Source organism: Phasianus colchicus, chromosome 1 (assembly GCF_987193195.1).
Source record: "Phasianus colchicus chromosome 1, bPhaCol1.hap1.1, whole genome shotgun sequence".
Lineage (NCBI taxonomy): Eukaryota > Metazoa > Chordata > Aves > Galliformes > Phasianidae > Phasianus > Phasianus colchicus.
In genome coordinates this window covers 49,124,456-49,148,814 of record NC_143436.1, presented here as the reverse complement: position 1 = coordinate 49,148,814, position 24,359 = coordinate 49,124,456, and the positions used below count along the sequence as shown (strand labels likewise).

Genomic DNA, 24,359 nt, shown 5'->3' with positions numbered 1-24,359 from the left:
CTAGGTCAGCTATTTTTTGTGGTTTTTTTTCTTGTTGTTGTTGTTGGGTTTTTTTTCCAATGAATATCCATTATTTCCAGAAAAAAATGAAGTTTTGGGGTTGAAAATGGCCAAAATCTGGTATTAGCCAAAGTAGATCATTTTAGTGTACTTGAAACAAAGTATTTTGATTGATAACTCTGATGTGTATTTTTGATTTATTTTCTACAGGCTTTAATCATAAAATTGACCTACATTTAAGAAAAGGAAAAAAAAATATTTTTTTTTCTGTAATGAAGGAAAGAGTTAATTGAAAGACAAAGCAACACATTATCCTGATACAAAGCAAAAATCTCACTAAAAAAAAAACAACAAACAAAAACCAGTATCCTGCAAAGATGAATCTGCTTTATTTCTGTAGTAATAGATGCTTGTCCATGAAACTGAAAAATGAATTATTTTCTACATTCTGCTCTTCGGCACATTAAATGTAAATTAACCAAGGATCCCAATGCGCAGAACACTTAAGCACGTGCTTAACTTTGCGCTCATGAGTGGGGACATTAAAGTCAATGGGCTATTATTCACATGATTGAAGTTAAGTGTCTTTCTGAGCTTTTTTACAACAAATACTTGCTCTGGAGAAGGCTAGGAGAAATTCAGAGCAGATACCTTTGTCAGAAATTTTCCGAGGAGACCACAAGTGTAGCACCCTGAAAGGTGTATCAGAGGAGAGGGTGTCTAATTAGTTGGCTTGGAGGCAGCACAAACTTTCCACAGGATTAAGCAGTTACTGTCAGTGAACATTTGTGGTTCCACGGATTTCTGCATGACACAAAGGAAGTTTTCTGTGGCGATGTCCAAAAGGACAAAATATTTAATCCTCTCAACAGCAGTATTATTATTATTGTGTGGAGACCTCTGTAGAGATTACAGGCTAGCTAGATGCAAGCAAGGCCACGCCACTTCCAACCCAGTCCTTTTGTGATAAATCATAAACGTTCTTCAGTGTGGATAGAGTCCTGGCCTGGAGCACACCTTATATGGACAAAAATTAAAGAAATCATGCCCCCATAAAGTTGAATTTCTTTCCACAGTGCGTGTCTGGTGGGGACATCTTCCTATAAATGAGCTGAACTGCTTTTGGTTCTTTGTTTCAAGATGACCTTTATATCTAACATTAGCAGTACTGACTAGTGCGTGATATAACAAATGCTGGTTCACAGCGAAGTGCAGAAAATTCAGACCTCTGGAAGTCTCAAGTTTTATGCCTTAGAATCTGATTATTTCTCTGTACTTGTTCATAAATCATCAGTTCCTAAAGAATGATATTTATATAGAAATAGTATATAGCGCGGTATATTTCTGTATAATTACATATTATTTAAATATCTTCATATTAATAAACAGGAACAGCTTATCGTGTCATAATGCATCTTTATAATCAATGACATTTATTGCATACATAAATTTGAACTCAGATATTTTTTTACAATCATAGATGGGTCCATTTATTACAGATTTAATCATCCTGCCTTGTTCAGCTTGGCATGATCTTTACGCTCTGTGAGATCCTTTCAACAAACCTCCATGCCCATGTGCTGAAAAGTGATTCAGTAGTTTTATGGCTATAAATGTTTAAAGTCAGTGGGTTTTAAGTGTGTTTTTTCTCCCCCCCCCCCCTTCAGTCCTACTTTCTGTCATTCTCCCTCTTGCTCAAGCTCAGCACTATGTAGTGCTGAGCAGTGAGAAGGCTGTGCTGTGCCTTAGCCTTGGCTCAGCCTCTCAGGATTCTCTCTTTTCTGTCGATCTGGAGGGATTTAGCAGCAGTAAAACTTGTAATGGGACTCTAAAGGATTAGTGGCACTTAAAATAACATTGGCAACTTGAGTGAGGTACGGTGCAAGAGGAGTGGATACACAAAGGAAGACCATAGGCCAAATCCATCCTTGCTGGGAAGGGAGGAATGCAACATGACACTGTTGGCTTTGCCCTCATTTCAAGTGGGAGCTTCTGGAGGGGAGAGGGAGGTCAGCTACAGAGCCACCGCACAGTCCTTAGCCTCCAGCTTTTGCATTTCTCCTTGCATTTCCAGGGTCTCAGCCACAGCCAGCTTTTCCTTTTCATCTTCCTCCTCACCAGCTCCCACAGCTGGCCCTTTGGAGGCGCTGGGCAAACTTGGTTGCTTCTGTGCTAATTGCTTGGCAGCCTGGAAAATGTCGTCTTCAGAGAATTGCGTAACAGGGGGAGGGAGGAGGGAAGCAAAGGATTGTCCTGCTTCTCGCGTCGGTGTAAGTCAGCAGAGAGAGAAGCGATGAATATTTTTATTTATTATTTATATTGTGCCATAAATGTACTTGGCCCTCAGCAGTCAAATAAAGCACAATGGCCCTGCCACCAGGATTTGGCAGCCTGAGTGGGGAGAGCTGGCTTCCTTCATTTGAATGATCAGGGATGAAATGCTGGTAGGATAGGAATGGAAGATGAGATCTACAGGATTAAAAATACACAACAGCCGCCTACCTCCCTCTGCATTCCAACAAATTTCATTGCTTTCGCCTAGCGACTGAAACATTTGAAGTTATATATATGTACTTGGAAAATATTTGGCAGTCTGTATCTTGCATTCACCTGGTGGAAAGGAGCCCTGGTTCTCCCACAGCCTTTGGCTATTCAAGGTCAAATTTCCCCTGGTCTCCATAGCCCAGCAGGCTGGCTTGCTTCAGGTCCTCAGCTCTAGGAGCCCAGGACGCACAAGACATGATGTGGCTTTCGTTTCTCTGCTACTGTCCACTCCTTAGTAGGAGACAGCTTTCTGTAGCGAGATAAAGGGAAGCATTATCTCCCACCTCTGAGTTGGTGCTAGGATACTTCTATTGCCCTGCCTCGAGTACCATGCTTTTTGCTTTACCTCCTTGACTGTAAAGGTTCTTAAGAAATTACTACACTAACTTGATTGTTTTGTCTTGTTTTGTTTCTTCTAATTATTTGACCCCAGTGAAGTCTTCAAGAAGTTTGCCACACATTGACAGGGTTCCACTGTCCTGACGAGGGGTTGTTACCCATGTACAAGTTGCTAAAACCGATTGGCTACTATTTGTACTTGCCAGATGGGAGGCTCTGACTTGCCTGTCTTACTGAAAGGGGATGAAAAATGGAATTCCTCTCTCACCAAACTACAGCCTCTGAATTTCTCAGAAAGCTTCATAAGCTGTTAGCCAGCTGTCTCATATGCAAACAAAGCAGATTTCAAACTCTTCTGTATGTAGCTGCCACCTCTTCTCTCGAGGTCTTTTTTATCAGTCAATTTTCTCCTCTCAGTGAACATCTACACTTCAGTGGTATTAACATGAGCATACTAACCAGCAACTTTCTGCCTCGCTCATTTCTGTTTTGTGCTTGCCTGGGATTATTCAGAATGTGTGTTTTGCCCTGTTGTGTTTGACTTCCAAGGAAGCTGACTTCCAACTACATAACATGATTTGATTTGGGATAAACAGGCTATCTCCAGTCTCTACATACATGCAAGCAAAACTGTGCTGTAGCTAATATCACGTAGCCCACTTAATTGCAACAGATAAGACTGTGTTCACATAATACCACACCTACTTGTGTTATGGCTATGCAAGGAGATGTGTGGTAGTGGTTCTCTACCGGAGAGAATGGTGCTCTCTGGTCAGACTTTATAGACACCTAACAGTGTGACAGATGTGAAACGTATAGCCTTCCAAATGTGTACCAAGGAAGTTTTAAAGCCTTTGCATTATCTTTCATGCTGCACAGGTTCTGCATAATGCTCACATGCTGGGCAGCTGCATGGAACAGTCCCTAGAGATGCCTGTTTTTCTGGTAGAGGGTGGTCTGATCCTAGAACGGCCCCTAGGCCTGCTGTGCCTGTAAGGCCTGGGTCAGCAGTAGGGCTACATGATCCCAGCATGTGCGTGTAGGTCTGTCTGTGGAAGAAGTAGGACCCCTGAAATACCATCTGTTAGGGATAAGCTGCACTGCCTGAGGTTTGCAGTCTTCTGCTCTGTGCCGAAGCAGCACAGGGCAGGTCTGCACAGAGCAATCCAGCTTGCAAAGAGTCTGCACAGTCCTACTGTGTGCATTGCTCTGGCAATAACTGCATGTGATGGCGGCTTCTTCCACCAATTGGGTCTCTGCTTTCATCTCAGTTATTTTACAAGGACAACTATTTTTAAAGTTGCTATATCTGTACTCCTTTCTTTTGCTTTCACCTACCCCCACCCCTCACACCTCTGCATTGTCCCTAGCTTGCTCTGTTTCCTTCCCTGACCCACAGTTTCACCACCAGACATTCGCAGACATTTTTTTCTTTTTTGCTGTGGTTCTGACCCATCCTACATCTTCCTTTAAAAGTGGCTTTAATTTAATTCTTTTCCAAGTTTGCTGCCGTCAGCTGCAGTAACTGATAACTCCTTTCTCAGACTTATCTAGAGGAATTCATGGGTGAAAGTGCTATGCAAAACAAGACCAGAGAATTTGAAACATCACAGGATATTTAACAGTAAGATAAACCACAAAATCAAGGTCTGAGGACACTCAAGGATTTTTTGTGCCCTTCCAAAACTGAGTCATTGAGTTGAACTGGATTTTATGCTGTTCATTCTTTTTTTTTTTTTTTTTTTTTTTTTTTTTTTTAATTGTTTATAAATCAAGATGTGCTGTTTGCCTGGTGGAGACAAGAAAGTGGTGTTTTGCCACTGCAGTCTTAGGGTTGATTTCTGCCATGGGGCTTGACAGTTAGGGATTGCTGATGAGGTTATAGGATTCTGAGCTGTGAGGAGTCTCAGCTACTGCTGAGGAAGTGGAGGTTCATGTTATGAGAAGAAATTGGAGGTAGGAGAAAAGGAAGGTCTGAAAAGTTGTGGTCACTTGAGAGTGGCTTTGAGTTATATGTTGGGAGTAAAAGCAATGTCAGTAATGTTAAAGCTAGGTGACAGTAGAGGGAAGAGGGATGCTTCAGGAGTGAAGCTTGAGAAGCATCTGTACAAGAGATTCATGAGTAATAGAAGAAAGAGCAGCACAGTCTCTTTAGTCTGCTGTCTTCACAGATTATTTACCAGTGCTATGATTTAGGTTTGAAGTATGCCTCTGCAGTTGTGCTGGCATGCTTCTAGCTGAGAAGCTGTTGTAGCAGTGTAAAAGTGCCCTGTACTACCATACCAATAGAGCAGCTGCCACACTGTGAATCCGTAAATCACCTTCTCCACTAGGATAAGTGAAGGGGCACAATTATGTGTAAGTGCTTATATGTGTGGTCAAACTGGACAAAGAAAAGAATACAAAAGCCCCGCAGGTGGTGCTGGCAATTCTGATTGACGTTCTAGAAACAAACTGATCACCGCCTAAGTGTGGATCGGGACACAGTTACAGCTTTGAAAACCTTGCAAACTGCAAATGATAAGAGTAAAGAACAGAGGGGGAAAGTTATAATACACAGAGGCACTGAGGAGGGTGATAATGAGCATTACCTAGCAATGCCTTTATTTTCTTGACTTTGTGTTGCTGTGAGCTTTTAAAATGTAATGTTCTCTCAACATCTTGGGGTCCTGATCAGATTGTTCTTGGTGCAGTGAGGCTGGGAACATGTCCACCAACCAAAGGCGAGTCAAGGAAAGATCTACTGGATGCAACCAAAAGACAGCACTGAGAACAGCTGGAAGTGCAGATAACATAGTTAACAAAGAAAAATTGAGAGATTGAGAGAACTGGGCTTCTTTATCCTCAACATGGGGAAGAAGCAGTTCAAGAGTCTTCAAAAACATAAAAGTCACCTTCAAAGAGGAAAAGACTATTCTGATTTCTCTATCTGTGGTGAAAACAACTGAAAATAGTACTAGTCTTGCAGCAGGAGGGCTTCAGTTCAGACAATTGGAAGAGCTTCCCAGTAGCAAAGCCCTGGTGTAGATTGCTTAGGGAATGGGGAGTCTCCAGCAGTGGCCGTCTTCCACTGAAGGCTGGATGAAGAGCTGTCAAGAATGGTGATGTTTAAGAGAGCCTTGACAGAGAAAAAAAGATCTGGCCTTCTCAAGGCCAGATCCAGCTCTGTTATTTTGCGGCATTGTTCGTGGTGTGGTTTGGTGGACAATACTGATGTATTTGGGGGACATGAAAAGGACAAGTCTCCTCTCTTTGAGAGTCACTGATTAGCTATAAAGGTTTGTTTCTTGGCTGAAACAGAAGAAAAGTGGCAGGCAGGGCAAGACATGCTGCTGTCCACAAGTGGTCTGTCAAGATTTAAATGAGTGAAAATCACTGGCCTAGCCTTAACAAGTTCTGACTGAAACTCCTGTGCAAACATCCCGACTGGACTCTCAGGCAGTGAAGAAAGTTGCAAGCTGACTGCAGTGATGTGCAGCTGAACCAGAGCAAAAGGGGACAGTCAAGGATGTTTGGGCAATGCAGAAAGATTGTGCTAAAATCATTCACTCAGGCATGGACTATGCTTTTCTAGCCTTATGTCATTAAATCTTACGTTACAGTTCACTAATAAATGCCATATTTTAAAGAGATATTTGGCTTATGTTGCAACAGATATCTGCTGGTTGTAAGGATGCCAGAATAGCAAGTAGATTGCTGCTTAGAGGTGCCTGTGCTGCTTAGAGGTGCCTGTGACTGATGCTGTGTTGGACAAATTCAAGAGAGTAATGGGCACTTTGGACTGTATGCTACCCACAGCTTCTGTCTACCTATGCTTTTCGTGGGCAAAGGTATCCTGGGGACCAGATGGTTTAGTGGCTGGATTCACTTGTGCAAATGTAGATGTCTAGAGCCAATATAGCTGCACTGGAGTATCCAGAATCAGGTGGTTGGTACAGGGGCTATGAGGGACCTGCTTGCAGGTTGAAGTTTTCTGAGGCATTTCAAATGGCCCTTACACACTCAGGCAATTGAACTGAACTCAGTATCTAACATGGGTCCAAGATCTTTTGGGCTAGCAGGCAACAGAGAAGCTGAACCTAGGGACCTTATTCTAGAGAGCTGGAGCTTCAAGCAGTAGAAAACTGAGGGTTTGGGCCTTAGAAAATGAAAGGAACCCTCACAAAGAAGCTGTGTATGTCTAAGATGCTACACATAAACTCACTTATGCAACATTTTAGAAGCTCATTATATTATGCAGCATGGAATTATTTTTGTTAAAAAGTATAAAAGTAGATCAAGTGATAAAAAAGAGCCTTTATGCTGTAGGACCTGCTGAGTTTGGGAATCTGCATTCAGTGCTATTGGCAAACACTCTACAGCGTAAACAGAGCCTACATTAGGCAGATAAATAAGTGCAGATGTGCTTTTCTGTAGGAGCCATTTGGTGATAGACAAAATCTTTAAAAAAAATTCTCATCAAATTAATTGTGACCAATTAGACATAACCCCTTCCCCTCATTCCTGAATCCTCTCCAATCCTGGCTGCCTGAATGGGAAGAGCTCCTATCACCTGTTTCATTATGCAGATTGATATTCGAACATCTGAGAACAATGCTGCTTTCTGCACGGCACGGCTCCAAATTGCTAATGAAATAGCTCTGCCAGACAAGTCACTTAAACCCACTCTCACTGCTGCTGCTGACAGCTCTCACGGAGAGATGCGGGGGGAGCAGGAAAGGGGCTCTCCACTCAGGATGTGCTAATAGCCCCCAGCCTGTGTGTTTATTGCTCTCCAGAGCAGTAAGATCTCTGCTTTCTGACTCTGAGAGGTTACTTCTCCAAAGCTGTCGTCCGATTTGGGCTTAATCTTGCTAGATTTCAATTTGTTGACTGAGGGGTTGAAGAGGTGGGCAGCCTCCAAGGACAGTCCAAAGCTGCCTTCTGGCTTGTCCTTCAGGCACGCTTGGTGTCTGCTTCCCACCCCCAGGTCAGACAGGAAAAGGACCCATCTGCAGCTTCCACCTCCCTGCTAAATTTGATGTGAAGCCAGCTGTCTCAGGGATCTTCTTTCATGGTTGAGAGACTGTCACGTCACCTTGTGTATGAGGGGAGCATCTCACAACTGAGATCCCATGGTGAGCAACTGGGAGGCTGCAGCTGGGGTGCACCTCCAGCCAGCATTCCTTGGGTGCAGGGCTGCAGCCAGGCTCCTCAGGTTCCTTTGCAGACAAGGTGCCCTTGAGGGAGGTAGAAACGGGGTCCTGCTTCAGGTAGAGGTGAGGTAGGGCTTCTAGGTGTGCAGACTCTGCTTACCCCTCCCTGTGACTCCTGTTACTCTCTGTAGCTGTGTTTGCTCAGCAGTCAGTGCAGTTGCTTATCTTCCCTTCCTCTGTCATCATCTTTTTTTTTTTTTTTTTTTTGGCCAGAGCCTCACGTGGTTCCTGTTTGCAGATGCGTAGGGCAAAGCAGTTGTGACTTATGGCCCTGGCAGGGGTAATGATTACATGAAATGATGTGAGAGCTTTCTCATTAATCTAAATTCAGACCATTTCTGTCAATATCTCCAGTTAATTCCTTTATCAATATTTACTGAAGCCTTCAGATTACTTCTGCATTGACTGTCTCCGCGTAATAGCGCCTGCATTGTGCCTCTGCTTCTGTCTCACATCTCTCAGACTCCTCCTAGGCCAGTCTGCCAAAGCATCCTTGTTTCCTGAGGCTGACATCTTTAGGCTAGACCCACTCTCCCAGCCCTTTGGAAAAGCCATATGAATGTCTTTCATTACTAAACTCTTTGACAGCAGTGCCAATTAACCTTATTCATTATGAGTCTTTTATAGTACTTCCACAGAAATTCCTCCACCTCATTGCCACGAGAGAACATACACCTTCCTCATCAATCCCTATGTTTTCGCATTCATGGGCATGTTTACAACTCTTCTTGCTCCTTTGCTATGAGTTATGTGGGGCACAACAAAGCTCAGAAAGATGCAGCTATTTCTGGTTCTGGAGAGTTCTTTGGAGATCCTTCCATCTCTAGTCTGAGCTGTGCCCATGTGCTGCCAAGCAGTAAGTACAAGGAATTTTCAGCTGCTATTTCCTGATAGACAGTTGTATGCCAGTACCAGTATTAGTCCTTAAATGTGGAGAAATAGCTGCCTATCTCTGGCTTCATGGACTGTGGAGTTGTTGGGCATCAATTTTTTTCAACTTTGCAAACACAAACCCAGGAGGCTGGAGATGAGCATGTGTGCTCCTCTTAGACATGCAAGCTAAAGATCTCCGTTGTGGGTCCCATGTGGATCCTCTCCAACTGTTCCGTGTCTTGTTGTCCACCACTCTGTGGTTGAAGTATGTGCACATAAGGGTGTGTGAAGAAAAGGAAGAAGAGTTTGCATTCGCAGATCTATTCTGACTATTCTGATTAATAGGGAGTGAGGAATGATAAGCTAACATCATCATAAGCTAAGCATGGGTTTGCAGAAGCCATCAACCTGCCTTTTTTTCTCTGAAAGCATGCTTTTCCAGTTGCTAGAAACAGTCCTTTTCCTCAAGAGGAATGTTTTCATTTATTTATTATTTGCCCAGAATGTTAAAAATGAAATACAGAGCATTTTACCCCTACCTGGCTGGTGCTAATGGGGGGCCCTGGAACTTGGGGAAAATAAAGGGTTGTTCAGAGGAGGGCTTGTTTTCCCTATCACAGGTTTGCCTGACCCTATATTCCCTTTTTGCTCCAGTTCATGGCCAGTGTTGGAAGGAGACAAATCTTGAGATTGCATCAATAGGGATGGAGGGAGGAGGCATAAAATGGATGTTGGATGTAGCCTCTCCTTCCCTTAATATTTTGTGAGCCCCGAGAGAAGCTCTCATAGCTGATGCCTTTCCAAAGGGCATGCTGAAGTTGAATATTTATCAGGCCTGCCTGTTGCTTACCCTGCTGGCTTTGCTGTGTTGGAGGGCTCTTTGTGGATGGCAGCTTCCTATTCTGCCCGAAAGTTTGGGTTCTACAGCCTCTGAAGAAGCAAGCTGCCCACTTTGGAAACTCCAGTTTCAGCATGTCAGGAGAGAAACTGTATTCCTTTAGCCTGAAATGTCTTGTGATGGGTCTCCTAAGCTGCTGCTATAACCAGCGTGGTAAGAAAGAATTTTTTTTTATGCTGCAGTGATTTTTCTCCCATCAAAATTTGCTTTCAGTACAGGTTTTGATAGCTTTGAATTTGTCTTCATCCCTTGAGAGTCTGACAAGTTTCTAAGAGGCACCTTACTGCCTATTTTATGCTATATGAAACCTCTCTTTTTTTTGGTGGTATGCCAATCTGTGTTTCAAAAAACATATCTGATGTTTCCTACTGGCTTAAAGCAGCAGGGCATGTACTCTATCTCACATGCACGTATGTACATATGAACCAGTCCATTCTCTCCACCTGAATATGAGGTGTGATTCCCTGCACAGCTGATGAGTTGATTTAGAGGAATAGATGCAATAAATTCCTTTTGGTGATGTGAAATGTGCCGTCAGCCTATCCACGGGCACAAGCCCTTGTTGACCTTGTTCTTAAATGCTCTGAATGAGTACTCTGCTTTAGTAGCTTTGGACTCCTCAGCTGGGTCGAGCAAGTTTCAGACTAGCTTTGAGCAGAACTTAATAGTAGACCTGACAGCATGCTTTTGAACGTATAGCTATAGACGGTAGCCACATTTCCACCACAGAAGACAGCAGTGCATGACAGATGTGGCAGGAGAACTGTTACTGTTAAATGGGTTTGGCTTGATATCATGTTCTTAGCATGCTTCTTAAGATTATACAAATATACAGTCACATTTGAGAGCCCCAAACTAGCACTGTTTGATGTATTAAGAGAGCCTTCCATCCATCTGATTTTTGCATCTTTTCTTTTACTGCCTATTCAGTTCCTGGCTTACAGTTCTGTGCCGCTTTCCATCTACTGGTTTTAGGGGTTTTAAGCAGTCTTGATAATTGACAGTCTAAATTTTACTGCTCATAAAACCCCAGAGAGCATTGATTATGACTTGAGTTAAGCAAGTGGCATATAAAATCTCACAGCCTTGCAGCTGTAGCTGAATGTTATGATGAATGTATTTCTTGGGAGCAGCAAAAGGTTGTGAGCGTTCTGCCAGCTCTGTTCTGGGCATCAAATGTTACTAGTGACTTGTAACCACTAATAGAATTTCATTTGGGACATTTGCCCAAAAGTTTGAAAGCTGATCCTTTATTTGGTGAAGTGGGTGAGAGCTGTTTGGAGTGGCATCTCTCCTCATTAATTGCTTTTTCACTTGAGTCAGAATCAGGAAATGCAAAGGCGTCAATAAAATGGAAATAGATACTTCTTAGAAACTAAATGACACTATGTGGGTAAAATTCACATTGATTTTATTGAAAAGATTTATTTTACCATGTTGCAAAGACGTTGGTACCTTTTTTTTCCCCCTTTTTGTTTTTACTTATATCTAAACTCCTTTTAGTTTTTGATCACATATGTACTTTATCCACAGTGGACAGAAGACCAAATTGCTCATTTTACTTCTTGGACACTAACAGGAAATGTTTGTCTTTGAAAACAGTGAAATACAGTATCTTTTCAATAATGTGTTCCATCTAATAGTAAAATAAAATCAGAGCTACATTCTGTGTTGCAATGGGCACAGGGTCTCTAAGGAGAGTGTGTTCTCCCATGCAGATGACTGTTTCTTGATGGATGATTGTGAGCAATGTTCTTTTTCTGTTTCTGCAGTTCCAGAAACCCAATGACTTCTCACCCCCTTTCCGCTTTGGGACAGTTCCCAATGGCAGCACAGAAAGAAACATTCGCAACAACTACCCTGAAATGCACAGCTACATGGTGAAGTTCAATCAGAGGGGAGTGGATGATGCCCTATTCTCATTGAAGACTGGGTGAGGATTTCTTCTTCCAAACTTACTAGCTGACTTCTTTGAATGATTCTCTGGGAAATCTTTGTGGGGTTTGGAAAGTGAGCATCCATTATCACTGCATGATTAAAAGTATACCTAGACCACATACAACACAGGAGAATATTTCTGTGAGTCTCTTAGCCTTTTTTCTTATTATTCACTTCTGTATAAGTGTTTCTGGTTTTGCAATGCTTATAAGACTATTTGGGGAAAAAAAAAAAATAACAGGACCGCCTGTACCTTTGTGTATGTTAGCATTATGTGTATTAGTCCCAAACACCTTGCTTTAGCAAGCTGTTTCATGCTTATGGATCCTTACGTGTACACAGTAAAAGCTCACAGATCTCTATGGGCAAAGATTTTTAGAGAACATTTGCATTGTCATCTGGAAATTCCTTTATTTTCTCTCCTTCTGTGTATAAAAGATTATGTTAATCAGGAAGCTGAAGGAATCCTTGTCAGACTAATCCCACTCCAGTGTATCACTAGCTAATACAGTGTAATGGAAGGTGTGCTTGAAGCAAGTAGTTTGCAAGTAGTCCTCTCTGGAATATTTTAGTGTCAAGAGCTGACAAAGATGCTGTTTGAATATTAAGGAAGTATATTAAATAGAAGTGTCTCCTTGGGTAATTTGGGAAATGTGGGAAAAATCATTAGCAGAAAGTATCTTTCACAGAATCACAGAATCACTAAGGTTGGAAAAGACCTATAAAATCAGCCAGTCCAACCATCCACCTATCACTAACGGTTCTCGCTAAACCACGTCCCTCAACACAACATCCAAACGTTCCTTGAACACCTCCAGGGTCGGTGACTCCACCACCTCCCTGGGCAGCCCATTCCAGTGCCGGACCACTCTTTCAGAGAAGTAGTATTTCCTAATATCCAGCCTGAATCTTCCTTGGTGCAGCTTGAAACCATTCCCTCTAGTCCTATCACCAGTTACACGAGAGAAGAGGCCGACCCCCAGCTCGCTACAACCTCCCTTCAGGTAGTTATAGAGAGCAATGAGGTCTCCCTTGAGCCTCCTCTTCTCCAGACTGAACAATCCCAGCTCCCTCAGCCGCTCCTCATAAGGCCTGTGCTCCAGACCCCTCACCAGCTTTGTTGCCCTTCTTTGAACCCGCTCCAGGGCCTCAATGTCTTTCTTGCAGTGAGGGGCCCAGAACTGGACACAGTACTCAAGGTGCAGCCTCACCAGAGCTGAGTACAGGGGGACAATCACTTCCCTACTCCTGCTGGTCACACTACTTCTGATACAAGCCAGGATGCCATTGGCCTTCTTGGCCACCTGGGCACACTGCTGGCTCATGTTTAGCCGAGGGTCAACCAACACCCCCAGGTCCATTTCCTCTACACAGTCTTCTAGCCAGTCCACCGCAAGCTTGTAGCGTTGCTTGGGGTTGCTGTGGCCAAAGTGTAGGACCCCGCATTTGGTCTTATTAAACCTCATCCCATTGGCTTCAGCCCAGCTCTCCAGCCTGTCCAGATCCCTCTGCAGGGCCTCGCTACCCCCAGGCAGATCGACACTTCCAGCCAACTTGGTGTCATCTGCAAACTTACTGAGGGTGCACTCAATGCCCTCATCCAGGTCATCAATAAAGATATTGAAGAGGACAGGCCCCAGCACCGACCCCTGGGGAACACCACTCATGACCGGTCGCCAGCTGGATTTAGCTCCATTGACCACCACTCTCTGGGCCCGGCTCTCCAGCCAGTTCCTTACCCAGCCAAGAGTGTACCTGTCCAAGCCACAGACTGCCAGCTTCTGCAGGAGAATACTGTGGGAGACGGTGTCAAAGGCTTTGCTGAAGTCTAGGTAGACCACATCAACAGCCTTTCCTTCATCCACCAGGCAGGTCACTAGATCATAGAAGGAGATCAGGTTGGTCAAGCAGGACCTGCCTTTCGTGAACCCATGCTGACTAGCCTGATCCCCCCGTTGTCCCGCACTTGCCACGTGATCTCCCTCAAGACAATCTGTTCCATAACCTTCCCTGGCACTGAGGTCAGACTAACAGGCTTGTAGTTCCCCGGGTCCTCCTTACAGCCCTTCTTGTAGATGGGAGTCACATTGGCAAGCCTCCAGTCTTCTGGTACTTCACCCGTCAACAAGGAGCACTGATAGATGATGGAAAGCGGCTCAGCTATCACCTCCGCCAGTTCCCTCAGCACTCTTGGGTGAATCTCATCTGACCCCATGGACTTGTGGCAGTCCAGTTGGAGTAGCAGGTCTCTGACTGTTTCCTCCTGAATCGTGGGTGGTTTAGTCTGCTCCCCAGCCGAGACTACCAGGTCAAAAAGTGGAGTACCCTGAGGATAGCTGGTCTGACCTTTAAAGACAGATGTAAAGAAGGCATTCAGGACCTCTGCCTTTTCCTTGTCCTCAGTAGTCACATTCCCAGCCTCATCCACTAAAGAATGGAGATTCTCCATAGTCCTCTCTTGAACATCTCACTCTATTTTAATAGCAATGAATTTGTAGAGGAGCTAACTTAAAACCTCTATTAGTCTTTGTAAGCCTTTGTCCCTTATAATTAAAGGCCTCCTCCCAGAAATGCCCATTGTGGTTGTCAGAACCCAGCCCTAGTGAAATGAAACAACACCTTCTCACTTACAACAATGTCACACTGTTGTGAGAAAGTTCATTCCAAAGCACGAACAAAGATGTTCAGCCAATTTAATTACTAGATTGACTGACTATTCCTAAACCTGTTTGCCAGGTTCAGAGGCACATAGCCCATTATAAATTATTGGACCGTTGTTGGATGCCATCCTGGGGAGGTACATTTGCCAGTAGTCATCATCCAGGAAATAAATATGCTCTCTCCTGGAAATATATAGATGAAACAGAGCTCATCACTTGTGGTGTATGTCATTCTGGCTTTGTATCAACCCTTGGACAGACTTCCCCATGGATATGCACTTAAACTGAGATAATCACTATACTGGCAGTATATTTCAGGAGGCGTATTGAAAAGGTAGTGTGGGTGTGAGAATTTGTAAGGTAGAAGGTCTTCAGTCTTTTATTGGAAAGAGCTTCATTTCAGATCTAGTGGGAGGATTTACTCATTGGCTGTCTCTGGTTGTATAGAAGATGCAGTCCCCTGAGACTACCCCTAAGCCCGAAATCAATTTGTTGAGGTAAGAAGGTTCTCATCAGTCTGTTGTACTGTCTGCCCAACCCAGCCTATAATGGGCATTTCACTGTGTTGAAACAGACCCTTTCTTGTGGTTTTCAGCTAAGCAGTCTTTACCAAAGAGCTACTTAGCACAGTAAGCCATAAAGCTGTTATCGTGGCCACTTGACACTGGTAAAGATCTGGTAGCACTTTTCACAGTAATTAAGGAGTTACAGTGACCTGGCTACATTTAATTTGAAATTAATATATATTTTACTCCACTAAGTCATGCCAGCACTTTGGAGAAAATCTTTTCTTTACTGCAAGCCTTGCTATGCTATCTAATATTGGTATATTTTATGAAGTATTTTAGGTTCTTTTCAGATGAAAGGTAGTGCAGAAACATAAGCTATTCTTAGGACTACAGATCTCCTGGACTTCTTCATTCATCTTTATCTTGCACTATGTTTGTCTTCCAGATTTCCTTTCAGTACAAAAATGACAATTATCAAAGAGTCAGAGAGAAATAGATCTCATTTATAATCTAGTTTCACCTGTAAACAGATTCTAGGATCAGATTTTAGTTAAGTGAAGATGCAACCTATTGAACTCTATCTGGAAGAGGTTAATTTCTGCCTTAATTATCAGAGAACACCTTTGCACTCATACAGATTGTATCTTCTCTGTGCTATACACTTCTTGTTTCTTACACCTGTGCAGGAAGTTGGATGCTTTCATTTATGATGCAGCAGTGTTGAATTACATGGCTGGCAGAGATGAAGGCTGCAAACTGGTGACAATTGGGAGTGGGAAAGTGTTTGCCTCCACTGGCTATGGCATTGCCATCCAAAAGGACTCCGGTTGGAAGCGCCAGGTTGATCTTGCTATCCTACAGCTTTTTGGAGATGGTAAGTGTCAAGAAAAAGAGGAGGTGGAATTCTCCTAAGAAATAATAAGTTTTGCATGTATAGAATAATGTTCCATGTCCCTAGCTCTGGTGTTTCAGATCCACGTTGACAACAGGAGATTATCAAAAGGGTCTGTTAGAGATGTTGTGCCAGAAATGTGCAGAATGTCACCTGTTCTGTATTGTTGATGCAGGATATCATCAAAAGCAACTTCAAAAGCATTAGTGGTTTCATACAGTGAGCTCAGATGTGTGTATGAGCAATATCTTGTGAGAAGAATGTTGTGTGAAATCAAATTTTCTTTTGTGAACTTTTCGCTACCTTAGGAGTTTTGCCCTGACCAAACCCACAAACAGTGCTGGACTTTCCATTGTTGCCCCATATACTTGTAGGCAGGATCAAGCCATGCAGAATTTAGAGAAAAAAAAACTGATTATATCTGGATGAAAAAGTTAATTCATATTCCCCTAAATCTCATAAACCAACCAACCAAACAAACAAGCAAGGAAGAATTTGAGACTTGGAAGTTTTTAATCAGAACATTGTAGTTACCTCATCTATCTTGTCCATAACAGAGAAAGAGGTGTTATCAAAAGAGATACTCATGGGCAAGAAATTCTTTCTAGAAAACATTTTCCTGGTTTTCTCTTCCTATGCTATATATTACACTTTCCTGAGTCCTTTAAAAAAAAAAAAAAAAAAAAGTAAAATTCTCAGACTATTTTATTTATAAGCTTTTTTTTCTGAAATATGAAAATAACATATGACATAGTAGATATGAAAAGAACAAAGCTCTAATATGCTTCATCAGAATATTGGCCACCTGACAGACAGGGTGTTCTGTCTCCTGAATAGCCTAATAAGTGTTTTTTCAGAACAAAACATAATACTTTTAGGAATGTGCTGTGATGCCATATAAACATATAGATTTTTTTTCCTGCCAGCAGACTGAATGTTGAAAATACAAAATAGTAACTTCCCCAGCAACATGAAAAGAATTGCCAACCTGTAAAATTAGTTTGTTTCTGGATGTCTCAGTATGTTCATATGTATGTGTGTGGTTTTCTCTCTCTTCTCCTGAGAATACCATAATGAGAGGAAGTGGGGTATGAAATTAGACTACAGAACATTTGTTTCTAGCTAATACAAATTAGTAATATTTTTCATTGGTCAGAGGGCTTGGAATTGTCACATTTGGACAAAATTGAAAGGAAGAAAAGCAGGTAAAAATGCAAAAATATTTTAGGGAACATTGCGCCTCACTTTAATGAGCTGTAGACATGATGGAAACAAATTAAAAAATCAGACATTATGATGTAAAAAAAAAATCAGCATTTTGAATTTTAAGCTGGCAGTGTTTTCAGTTAAAAATGACTCATTTCTGTTTAACAGTATCAGTCACTAATTTTCCCTTTGTTGACTTACTATGAAAGTGCAAGTTTGTGAGCTGAGGTCTTCAGTAATGTGGTGGACAACTTGTTCAGAAAACTGTAGTAAATAGCTGTAGATAGTTGTGTTGCACAGTAGAGATTTTTGCGCCTAACATCTGTCTGTGCAAAAATCCTATTGCCTTCCCTGTAGCTAATTGCATCTACCCCTATTAGAAGAACAGTCTGATATGCTTCTTGTTTTCGGACTACCTCAGCATGAGATCCATAGACAGATATTAGGAAGAAATTCTTTACTGTGAGGGTGGTGAGACACAGGAGCAGGTTGCCCAGCAAGGTTGTGGATGCCCCCTTCCTGGAGGCATTCAAAGCCTGACTGTATAGGGCTTTGAGCAACCTCATCTAGTTGGGGGGATGTCCCTGCCTATAGCAGGGGGGTTGGAACAAGATGGTCTTAGAGGTCCCTTCCAACCCAAATCCTTCTATGATACTATGATTGCAGGGCTGGCTAATGTGTTTCTTTCCTTCTCTGTGTCTTTAAAGGGGAGATGGAGGAGCTGGAAGCACTGTGGCTCACTGGCATTTGTCACAATGAGAAGAATGAGGTTATGAGCAGCCAGCTGGATATAGATAACATGGCAGGTGTCTTCTACATGCTGGGAGCAGCTATGGCCCTCAGTCTCATCACCTTCATCTGTGAACATCTCTTCTACTGGCAGTTCCGACACTGCTTCATGGGTGTCTGCTCTGGCAAGCCTGGCGTGGTCTTCTCCATCAGTAGGGTAAGTACTGTTAGCTAGTGGAGAGAAAAAAGGTCAATCAGGATTTATTCAGGTGGTTGTAGGTACTGTCGATGGGGAAATCCACCCAGACTGTCAAACACACAGGTATTACAGAGAGATGATCTGCAGTGTGAAGCCTGCTGTCTTTCCTGTGTTAGTGTAGGAAGAGCATTTACTGTTCTTCTGTCATCTCTGGTCTCTGACTCATTATGGTCATGGAAATGGAAATTTCATATGGAACTGAAAACGCAGTGTGAAAAGAAGTGATCTGTAATAGTCTCCTCCTTATCATTGAGTTGTAAGCAGGCCGGATCTGGGGACAGTAAATCAAGTAATGTTGTTTAACACAGCTAGAAATTCAGGAGTTTCTCATTGTCTTCTGTGTTACATCTGTTCAGATGAACTTGTGTTTACTGGAATTGTTCTATCATGGACATTCAGAAGTCCCTAACCTCAAGCCCTGCACTAAGCCATGCAGAAATCCTTCTAGAGAGGATGACCACATGAACTTAGCATTTTCTCTATGCAAATCTGCCTTAGGGGGTAGTATTTACATTTAAAATAGATTCTAGTAATTTCTGAGTCATCTTCCTGCTATTATTGTAGATAGCAGTGTCCCATTTGGAGCTTCTCTTTCTTCTTTCTGTCACTGGTCTGATCTCTTGATCTCTTATGAAGTGAGGTCAAATCTCAACATTTTTGACCTCAGTATCTCTTGTAACAGAGTTAACTTTGATTGTACAAGGACTATATAATTGCAGTATAACATACTTTTGAGAAAAAATGACAAAGCCTTTGAGTGTTGGGACACAATCTCTCTTCTTTGTCGTTAGTTTTTAACCTGCTTTAATCTAGAGATGAAGTAGGGGACTGTATTTGGTGATCATTAACTGAACACAGATCTTTTCAGTCTGGAGTTATCTGTTAGACCTGGCCCATGTTGATGGAAAGTCTGAAAAAAGTAAATCAACTGCTGGTTGCTGAAAAACCCTGGTAACATGATGTGGTGGTGTCCATTTCACTATTGACATTAATCAGCATGCTCCATTTGGTAGGCTGAGGAATAAATGAGCCCCTTTCCTTCTGCTCCTTGGGGTAGCTTTTGCAAACAGACTTACCATGGATGAAATGAGCTAGTGGAGAATGTGGAGGAATCAGGCACTTCTGCTGTCTGATTTGAGGTTGAATAGAGGACTTCCACTTTCAGGGATGTCAATTTGGAGCCTGTTATCACTGCTAAATTCAATAGGATGCAATTAAAAATTCTATTGTACCATACTCAACCAGATGCAAAAGAACTAAATACCTGTTTAGCAGTCCTGCGCTCTCTGTTTCCTTTCTAATCTGTACTGGTGATTAATGTAGCTAAGTTTATGACAAATGAAGCTGTTCTCTTTTTACGATAATTCCTGTCATGTTGATTCACTGATGTCCAGATGAATTTCAAGGGGCAAAACAGACCTTCCTCTCATCCATGCAGAATCCTTTGTTTTGATGTTTTCATTTCCAAGGATATTATTTTCCCCATTTGCAATTCTATGTTATACCTAGTAAATTTGAGTAACCTTATGGATGCTAGCAGTTATTTCTGCATTCCTCAGATATGATATGAGAAAAAAGAGGATAAATAGAGGGGAAAGAAAAAATGTGAGGGGTAAGAAAGAGTGGCAGGGTTGGTGGGACGGGTCTGGCTTCATCTCATTTGCTTGTGTATCACAGTGGAAGTCTGACAGTCTTTTCTGCCTTATAGGAATGTGCTATTGCTGCATAAGGTGCTTTCCAGCCTACATTTCCTTTTGCGTATTCTTTGCAGGACCACTCAACTTCATGCTTTCTCTTATTTCAGGGTATCTACAGCTGCATTCATGGTGTGGCCATTGAGGAACGCCAGTCAGCAATGAACTCCCCCACAGCGACTATGAACAACACCCATTCCAACATCCTCCGCCTGCTTCGGACAGCCAAGAACATGGCCAACCTGTCAGGGGTCAATGGCTCACCACAGAGTGCCCTGGACTTCATCCGCCGCGAATCATCAGTTTATGATATTTCTGAACACCGCCGCAGCTTCACCCACTCAGACTGCAAGTCCTACAACAACCCCCCATGTGAGGAGAATCTATTTAGTGACTATATTAGTGAGGTGGAGAGGACCTTTGGCAACCTCCAATTGAAGGACAGCAATGTATATCAGGACCACTACCACCACCACCACCGTCCCCACAGCATTGGAAGCACCAGCTCCATCGATGGGCTCTATGACTGTGACAACCCACCTTTCAACGCCCAGTCGCGGTCCATCGGGAAGAAGCCCTTGGATCTGGGGTTGCCCCCTGCCAAGCACAGCCAGCTGGGTGACCTCTATGGCAAGTTCTCCTTCAAGAGCGACCGCTATGGGGGCAGTGGGGCCCACGATGACCTGATCCGCTCAGACGTCTCTGACATTTCCACTCACACAGTCACCTATGGCAACATTGAAGGCAATGCAGCTAAGCGGCGGAAGCAACAGTACAAGGACAGCCTGAAGAAGCGTCCAGCCTCTGCCAAGTCCCGGCGGGAGTTCGATGAGATAGAGTTGGCCTACCGCCGGCGCCCACCCCGCTCGCCTGACCACAAACGCTACTTCAGGGACAAGGAAGGGCTACGGGACTTCTACCTGGACCAGTTTCGGGCCAAGGAAAACTCACCACACTGGGAACATGTGGACCTGACGGATATCTACAAAGAGCGTGGAGATGAGTTTAAGCGGGACACGGGAGGAGGAGGAAGTGGATCCTGCACAAACAGAGCCCACCATAAGCACGGTTCGGGTGAGTTTGGCGGAAGCAATGAGCACAAACATGGTGTTGTGAGCGGGGTCCCGGCGCCCTGGGAGAAGAATCTGACCAACCTAGACTGGGAGGACCGGTCTGGGGCTAATTTCTGCCGCAGCTGCCCTTCTAAGGTGCACAACTACACTCCATCAGTGGTGGGGCAGAATTCCACTCGCCAGGCCTGCATCCGGTGTGAGGCCTGCAAGAAAGCAGGCAACCTGTATGACATCAGTGAGGACAACTCTCTCCAAGAGCTGGACCAGCCACCTGCCCCTGTGCCCGTGGCCACCAGTGCCACCTCCTCCTCCAAATATCCTCAGAGCCCTTCCAATTCTGCCTCCAAGGTGCAGAAGAAGAACCGCAACAAGCTCCGCCGGCAGCACTCCTATGACACCTTTGTGGACCTGCAGAAGGATGACTCGGCCCTGGCCCCTCGCAGCGTCAGCCTCAAGGACAAGGGTCGCTTTTTGGAAGGGAGCCCCTACGCCCACATGTTTGAGATGCCAGCCAGTGAGACCACCTTTGCCAACAACAAGTCCTCAGTGCCCGCCACCAGCTACCACCACCACAACAACCCTGGCAGCAGCGGGGGATACATGCTCAGCAAGTCGCTCTACCCTGACAGGGTCACCCAAAACCCTTTCATCCCCACTTTTGGGGATGACCAATGCTTGCTCCACGGCAGCAAATCTTATTTCTTCAGGCAGCCTGTGGTGGCAGGAGGGCCCAAAGCCAGGCCAGACTTCCGAGCCATCGTCACCACCAACAAGCCGGTGGTCTCAGCCCTTCATGGGGCTGTGCCAGCCCGTTTCCAGAAGGACATCTGTATAGGGAACCAGTCCAACCCCTGTGTGCCTAACAACAAAAACCCCAGGGCTTTCAATGGCTCCAGCAACGGGCATGTTTATGAGAAACTCTCCAGTATTGAGTCTGACGTTTGAGTGAGAGGGAAGGAGCATGGGGAGGGACTGGGGGTGGATGTGGAGCATGGGAGGGTGGGGTGGGATCAATCCCATCGGCTACTCTCCCTGGTCATCCTTAGTTTGTGGGATACTGGAGTTCTGAGTAGTACAGCATTGGTGACAAGTGCCACCTCTTTGGTTTCCCCTCTTCCTCCTCCTCTTTCCCACCCCTCCCCTTTTATCTCTTTTTCCATGTTCTCTCTCCTCCCATTCTCCTCCATTCCTAGCCATTGCACTTTACAGTGACGTTGGAGTTGGATATCCTCATTCGTGATTTCACGAGGGGGAGAAGAAGGCAGGGAAGGGGTGGGTTGAGGGGGAGCAATAGTGATTCTAGCATTTCACTCTTGCTGACTCCCAGCAGAGAAAGGCATGTGCATGCACACATGTGGCAGGAGGAGACAGCAGAAGAAGTGTAATGGACATGCAGGAAAATACGCTTGTTCAGGCAACTCTTCCTAAAACTGCCTAGAAAAGAGTGATGTTTGAAGACGTGGAGAAAGTGAAGGAGGAATAACATGACTAACTTGATGATGCACTTATATGTTAGGTATACTGAGGTTCTTGTTACATTATTTTGTGAAGATTATGGGGGTTTAGGGCTGAAATATATATATATATATTTGCGTATACGCTGAGAATTTTACGCTGACGTTTTGAATCGTTTGCTGGGAGATGTGGGGGGAGGGAGAGAAGGCTTGTTTGCAGGTCTGGTGAGTGGTTTCACTGTGGCTATTACAGCCATTGAATCTGTGACAGATCAGTGGGAGAGTTGGAAAGGAAATGGGTTTCGAGTCTGGGAGAGCAACCCTTAAATCAGGGGGGCTTCTGGGAGCTCTGACAGGATGCTGTTTTGCACTGAAATGAAAGGAATTTTGAGAAAGGGAAGCAGAGTTGGTTTTTTAGCTATGAATTGCTCACTAATTGTGGTTTACTTTAAGGGTGGGAGCAGTATTTAGTATGGGTTAGCCTATACGCGAGTATATACAATGAATTTATACTTGAAATGTCTGTGGAGAAAGCAAAATAAACTCACAATCCTATAAGGTGTCTGGATAACACAGAGTGGAAAAGAGCTAAGGAGTAGGGAAAGGTGGGGAGTTTTGTCACTGTCTCTTCAGAGGACACCAAGCCTGTTTTGGCATGTTCTTTAGCAAGGAGAGCAGGACAAGAAACATTTTCATCCTTCTGCCCTCCCCACCCTTGGCCAGCAGGATGGAAGAAAAGGAATGCGGTGTCCTGGTGTCCTCTGCCAATGGTGGCATGGTGCTGGAGAGGAAAAAAAAAAAAAAAAAAAAAAACAACCATGAAAAGGTGCATGTGGTGGCAGTGATATTGGTGGATTGTCTTGATGCCTCCTTGGACATGTGGAAATGGAAAGAGGGTGTTTGCACCCATGGGAAATACATATGTATATTTATTATTGAATGTACAAGGGAAGTACATAGCTTGTCTTCCTGGCAATGGGTGTGCTTGAATAAATGCCAGAGAGCACAGGAACGTGTGCTGAGGGCTGAAGACAAGACGTGCAAGGCTGAGATGTGTGTGTACGTGTACGTGTGCCTCAGCGTGTGACAGAGATACTAGCACAAGTGCAAAGCTGGAATAGCCTAGGGTTTCCCATCCCTGCAGTTGTAGTGACAGCTTTCCTGGTGCACATAGTATCGATAGGAGTGTTTTTTCTTTCCACTGTATCATTTTAGATGCAAGTTAAACTTAATGGAAAGGGAGCAATGGTAGGAGTGAGAAGTTGAACTCCCTCTTCATATGTCTTCTTTTTCCTGAGGTAGGGCATGGGCCAGCCTCTCTCACCCTGAGAGATGTGGCAGAGTCCCTTCTGTTTCTCCTGAGTCTGTCCCAGTGTCACAATTACCATGGCTCGCCAAGGAGAGGGTTGAAAGAACCCTGTGCTGAGGGCATGGGGACACTCCTGGAGACTGACTGAATGGAGATGGCAGTCCCTTTATGAGCCTCTTGGAGCTGAAAGCCACCTCGCTCGCATTCCTCACCGCACCCTGGTTGATTTTATCTTATCTTTCTCTTTTTAAGCCAACAGAAGGCCTTTTATTTATTTACCTATTTATTTTATTTCTTTTTTAGAGCTGGGGTGAGGGGAGGGTGGGATTTGCCTGTAAAGTCAAAGAGTGTGAAGAGAGGGTGGGCAAGGTCTGTGAAGGGAACATTTTCTTAGATTTCACTGAGGAAATTGAGGAGGGAAGAGGGGGAGAGTCTTTGTAATGCCACCCCTTCGTCTTTGGGGTAAGGGAACTTCTTATTCTTTCCCTCTTCTCTCATTACAAGGACAAAAAGGAAAAAAAAAAAAGAAAAAAAAAAAAAAAGAAAGAAACCAAACAAATTAACAGAGCGATCTGCAATCCAGAATACATGGCAGCTTGTCAGATGCCTCTGACAGCAGCCACCGAGAAGGCGTTCCTTTCATTTGTAAATATTTCTTTTTTATTGCGTTTTTGTATAAATTGGTGTTTCTCTTCTCGTGAATATTCAGGTCGTGGGGTGGGAGGGAGGGGAGTTTGTTTCTGTTCTGTTTGTTTTTTACGACTTTTCAGGCTGCGTTTTTGGAAGC

At 43.8% G+C, this 24,359-nt stretch overlaps 1 protein-coding gene across 7 annotated transcripts in view; it reads left to right on the top strand.

Moving 5' to 3' along the window:
• Nucleotides 1–23,079, top strand: part of GRIN2B (glutamate ionotropic receptor NMDA type subunit 2B) — a 205,650-nt gene extending 182,571 nt beyond the window's left edge. For all 7 annotated transcript variants that reach the window (XM_090141067.1, XM_090141071.1, XM_090141106.1 and 4 more), the window contains 4 exons: nucleotides 11,622–11,782; nucleotides 15,643–15,830; nucleotides 17,762–18,000; nucleotides 19,847–23,079. In XM_090141067.1, coding sequence (XP_089997193.1) covers nucleotides 11,622–11,782; nucleotides 15,643–15,830; nucleotides 17,762–18,000; nucleotides 19,847–21,754 — 2,496 coding nt within the window. In that variant the 3' untranslated portion in view covers nucleotides 21,755–23,079. The remainder of the gene's footprint in view (nucleotides 1–11,621; nucleotides 11,783–15,642; nucleotides 15,831–17,761; nucleotides 18,001–19,846) is intronic.
• The last annotated feature ends 1,280 nt before the right edge of the window (nucleotides 23,080–24,359 follow it).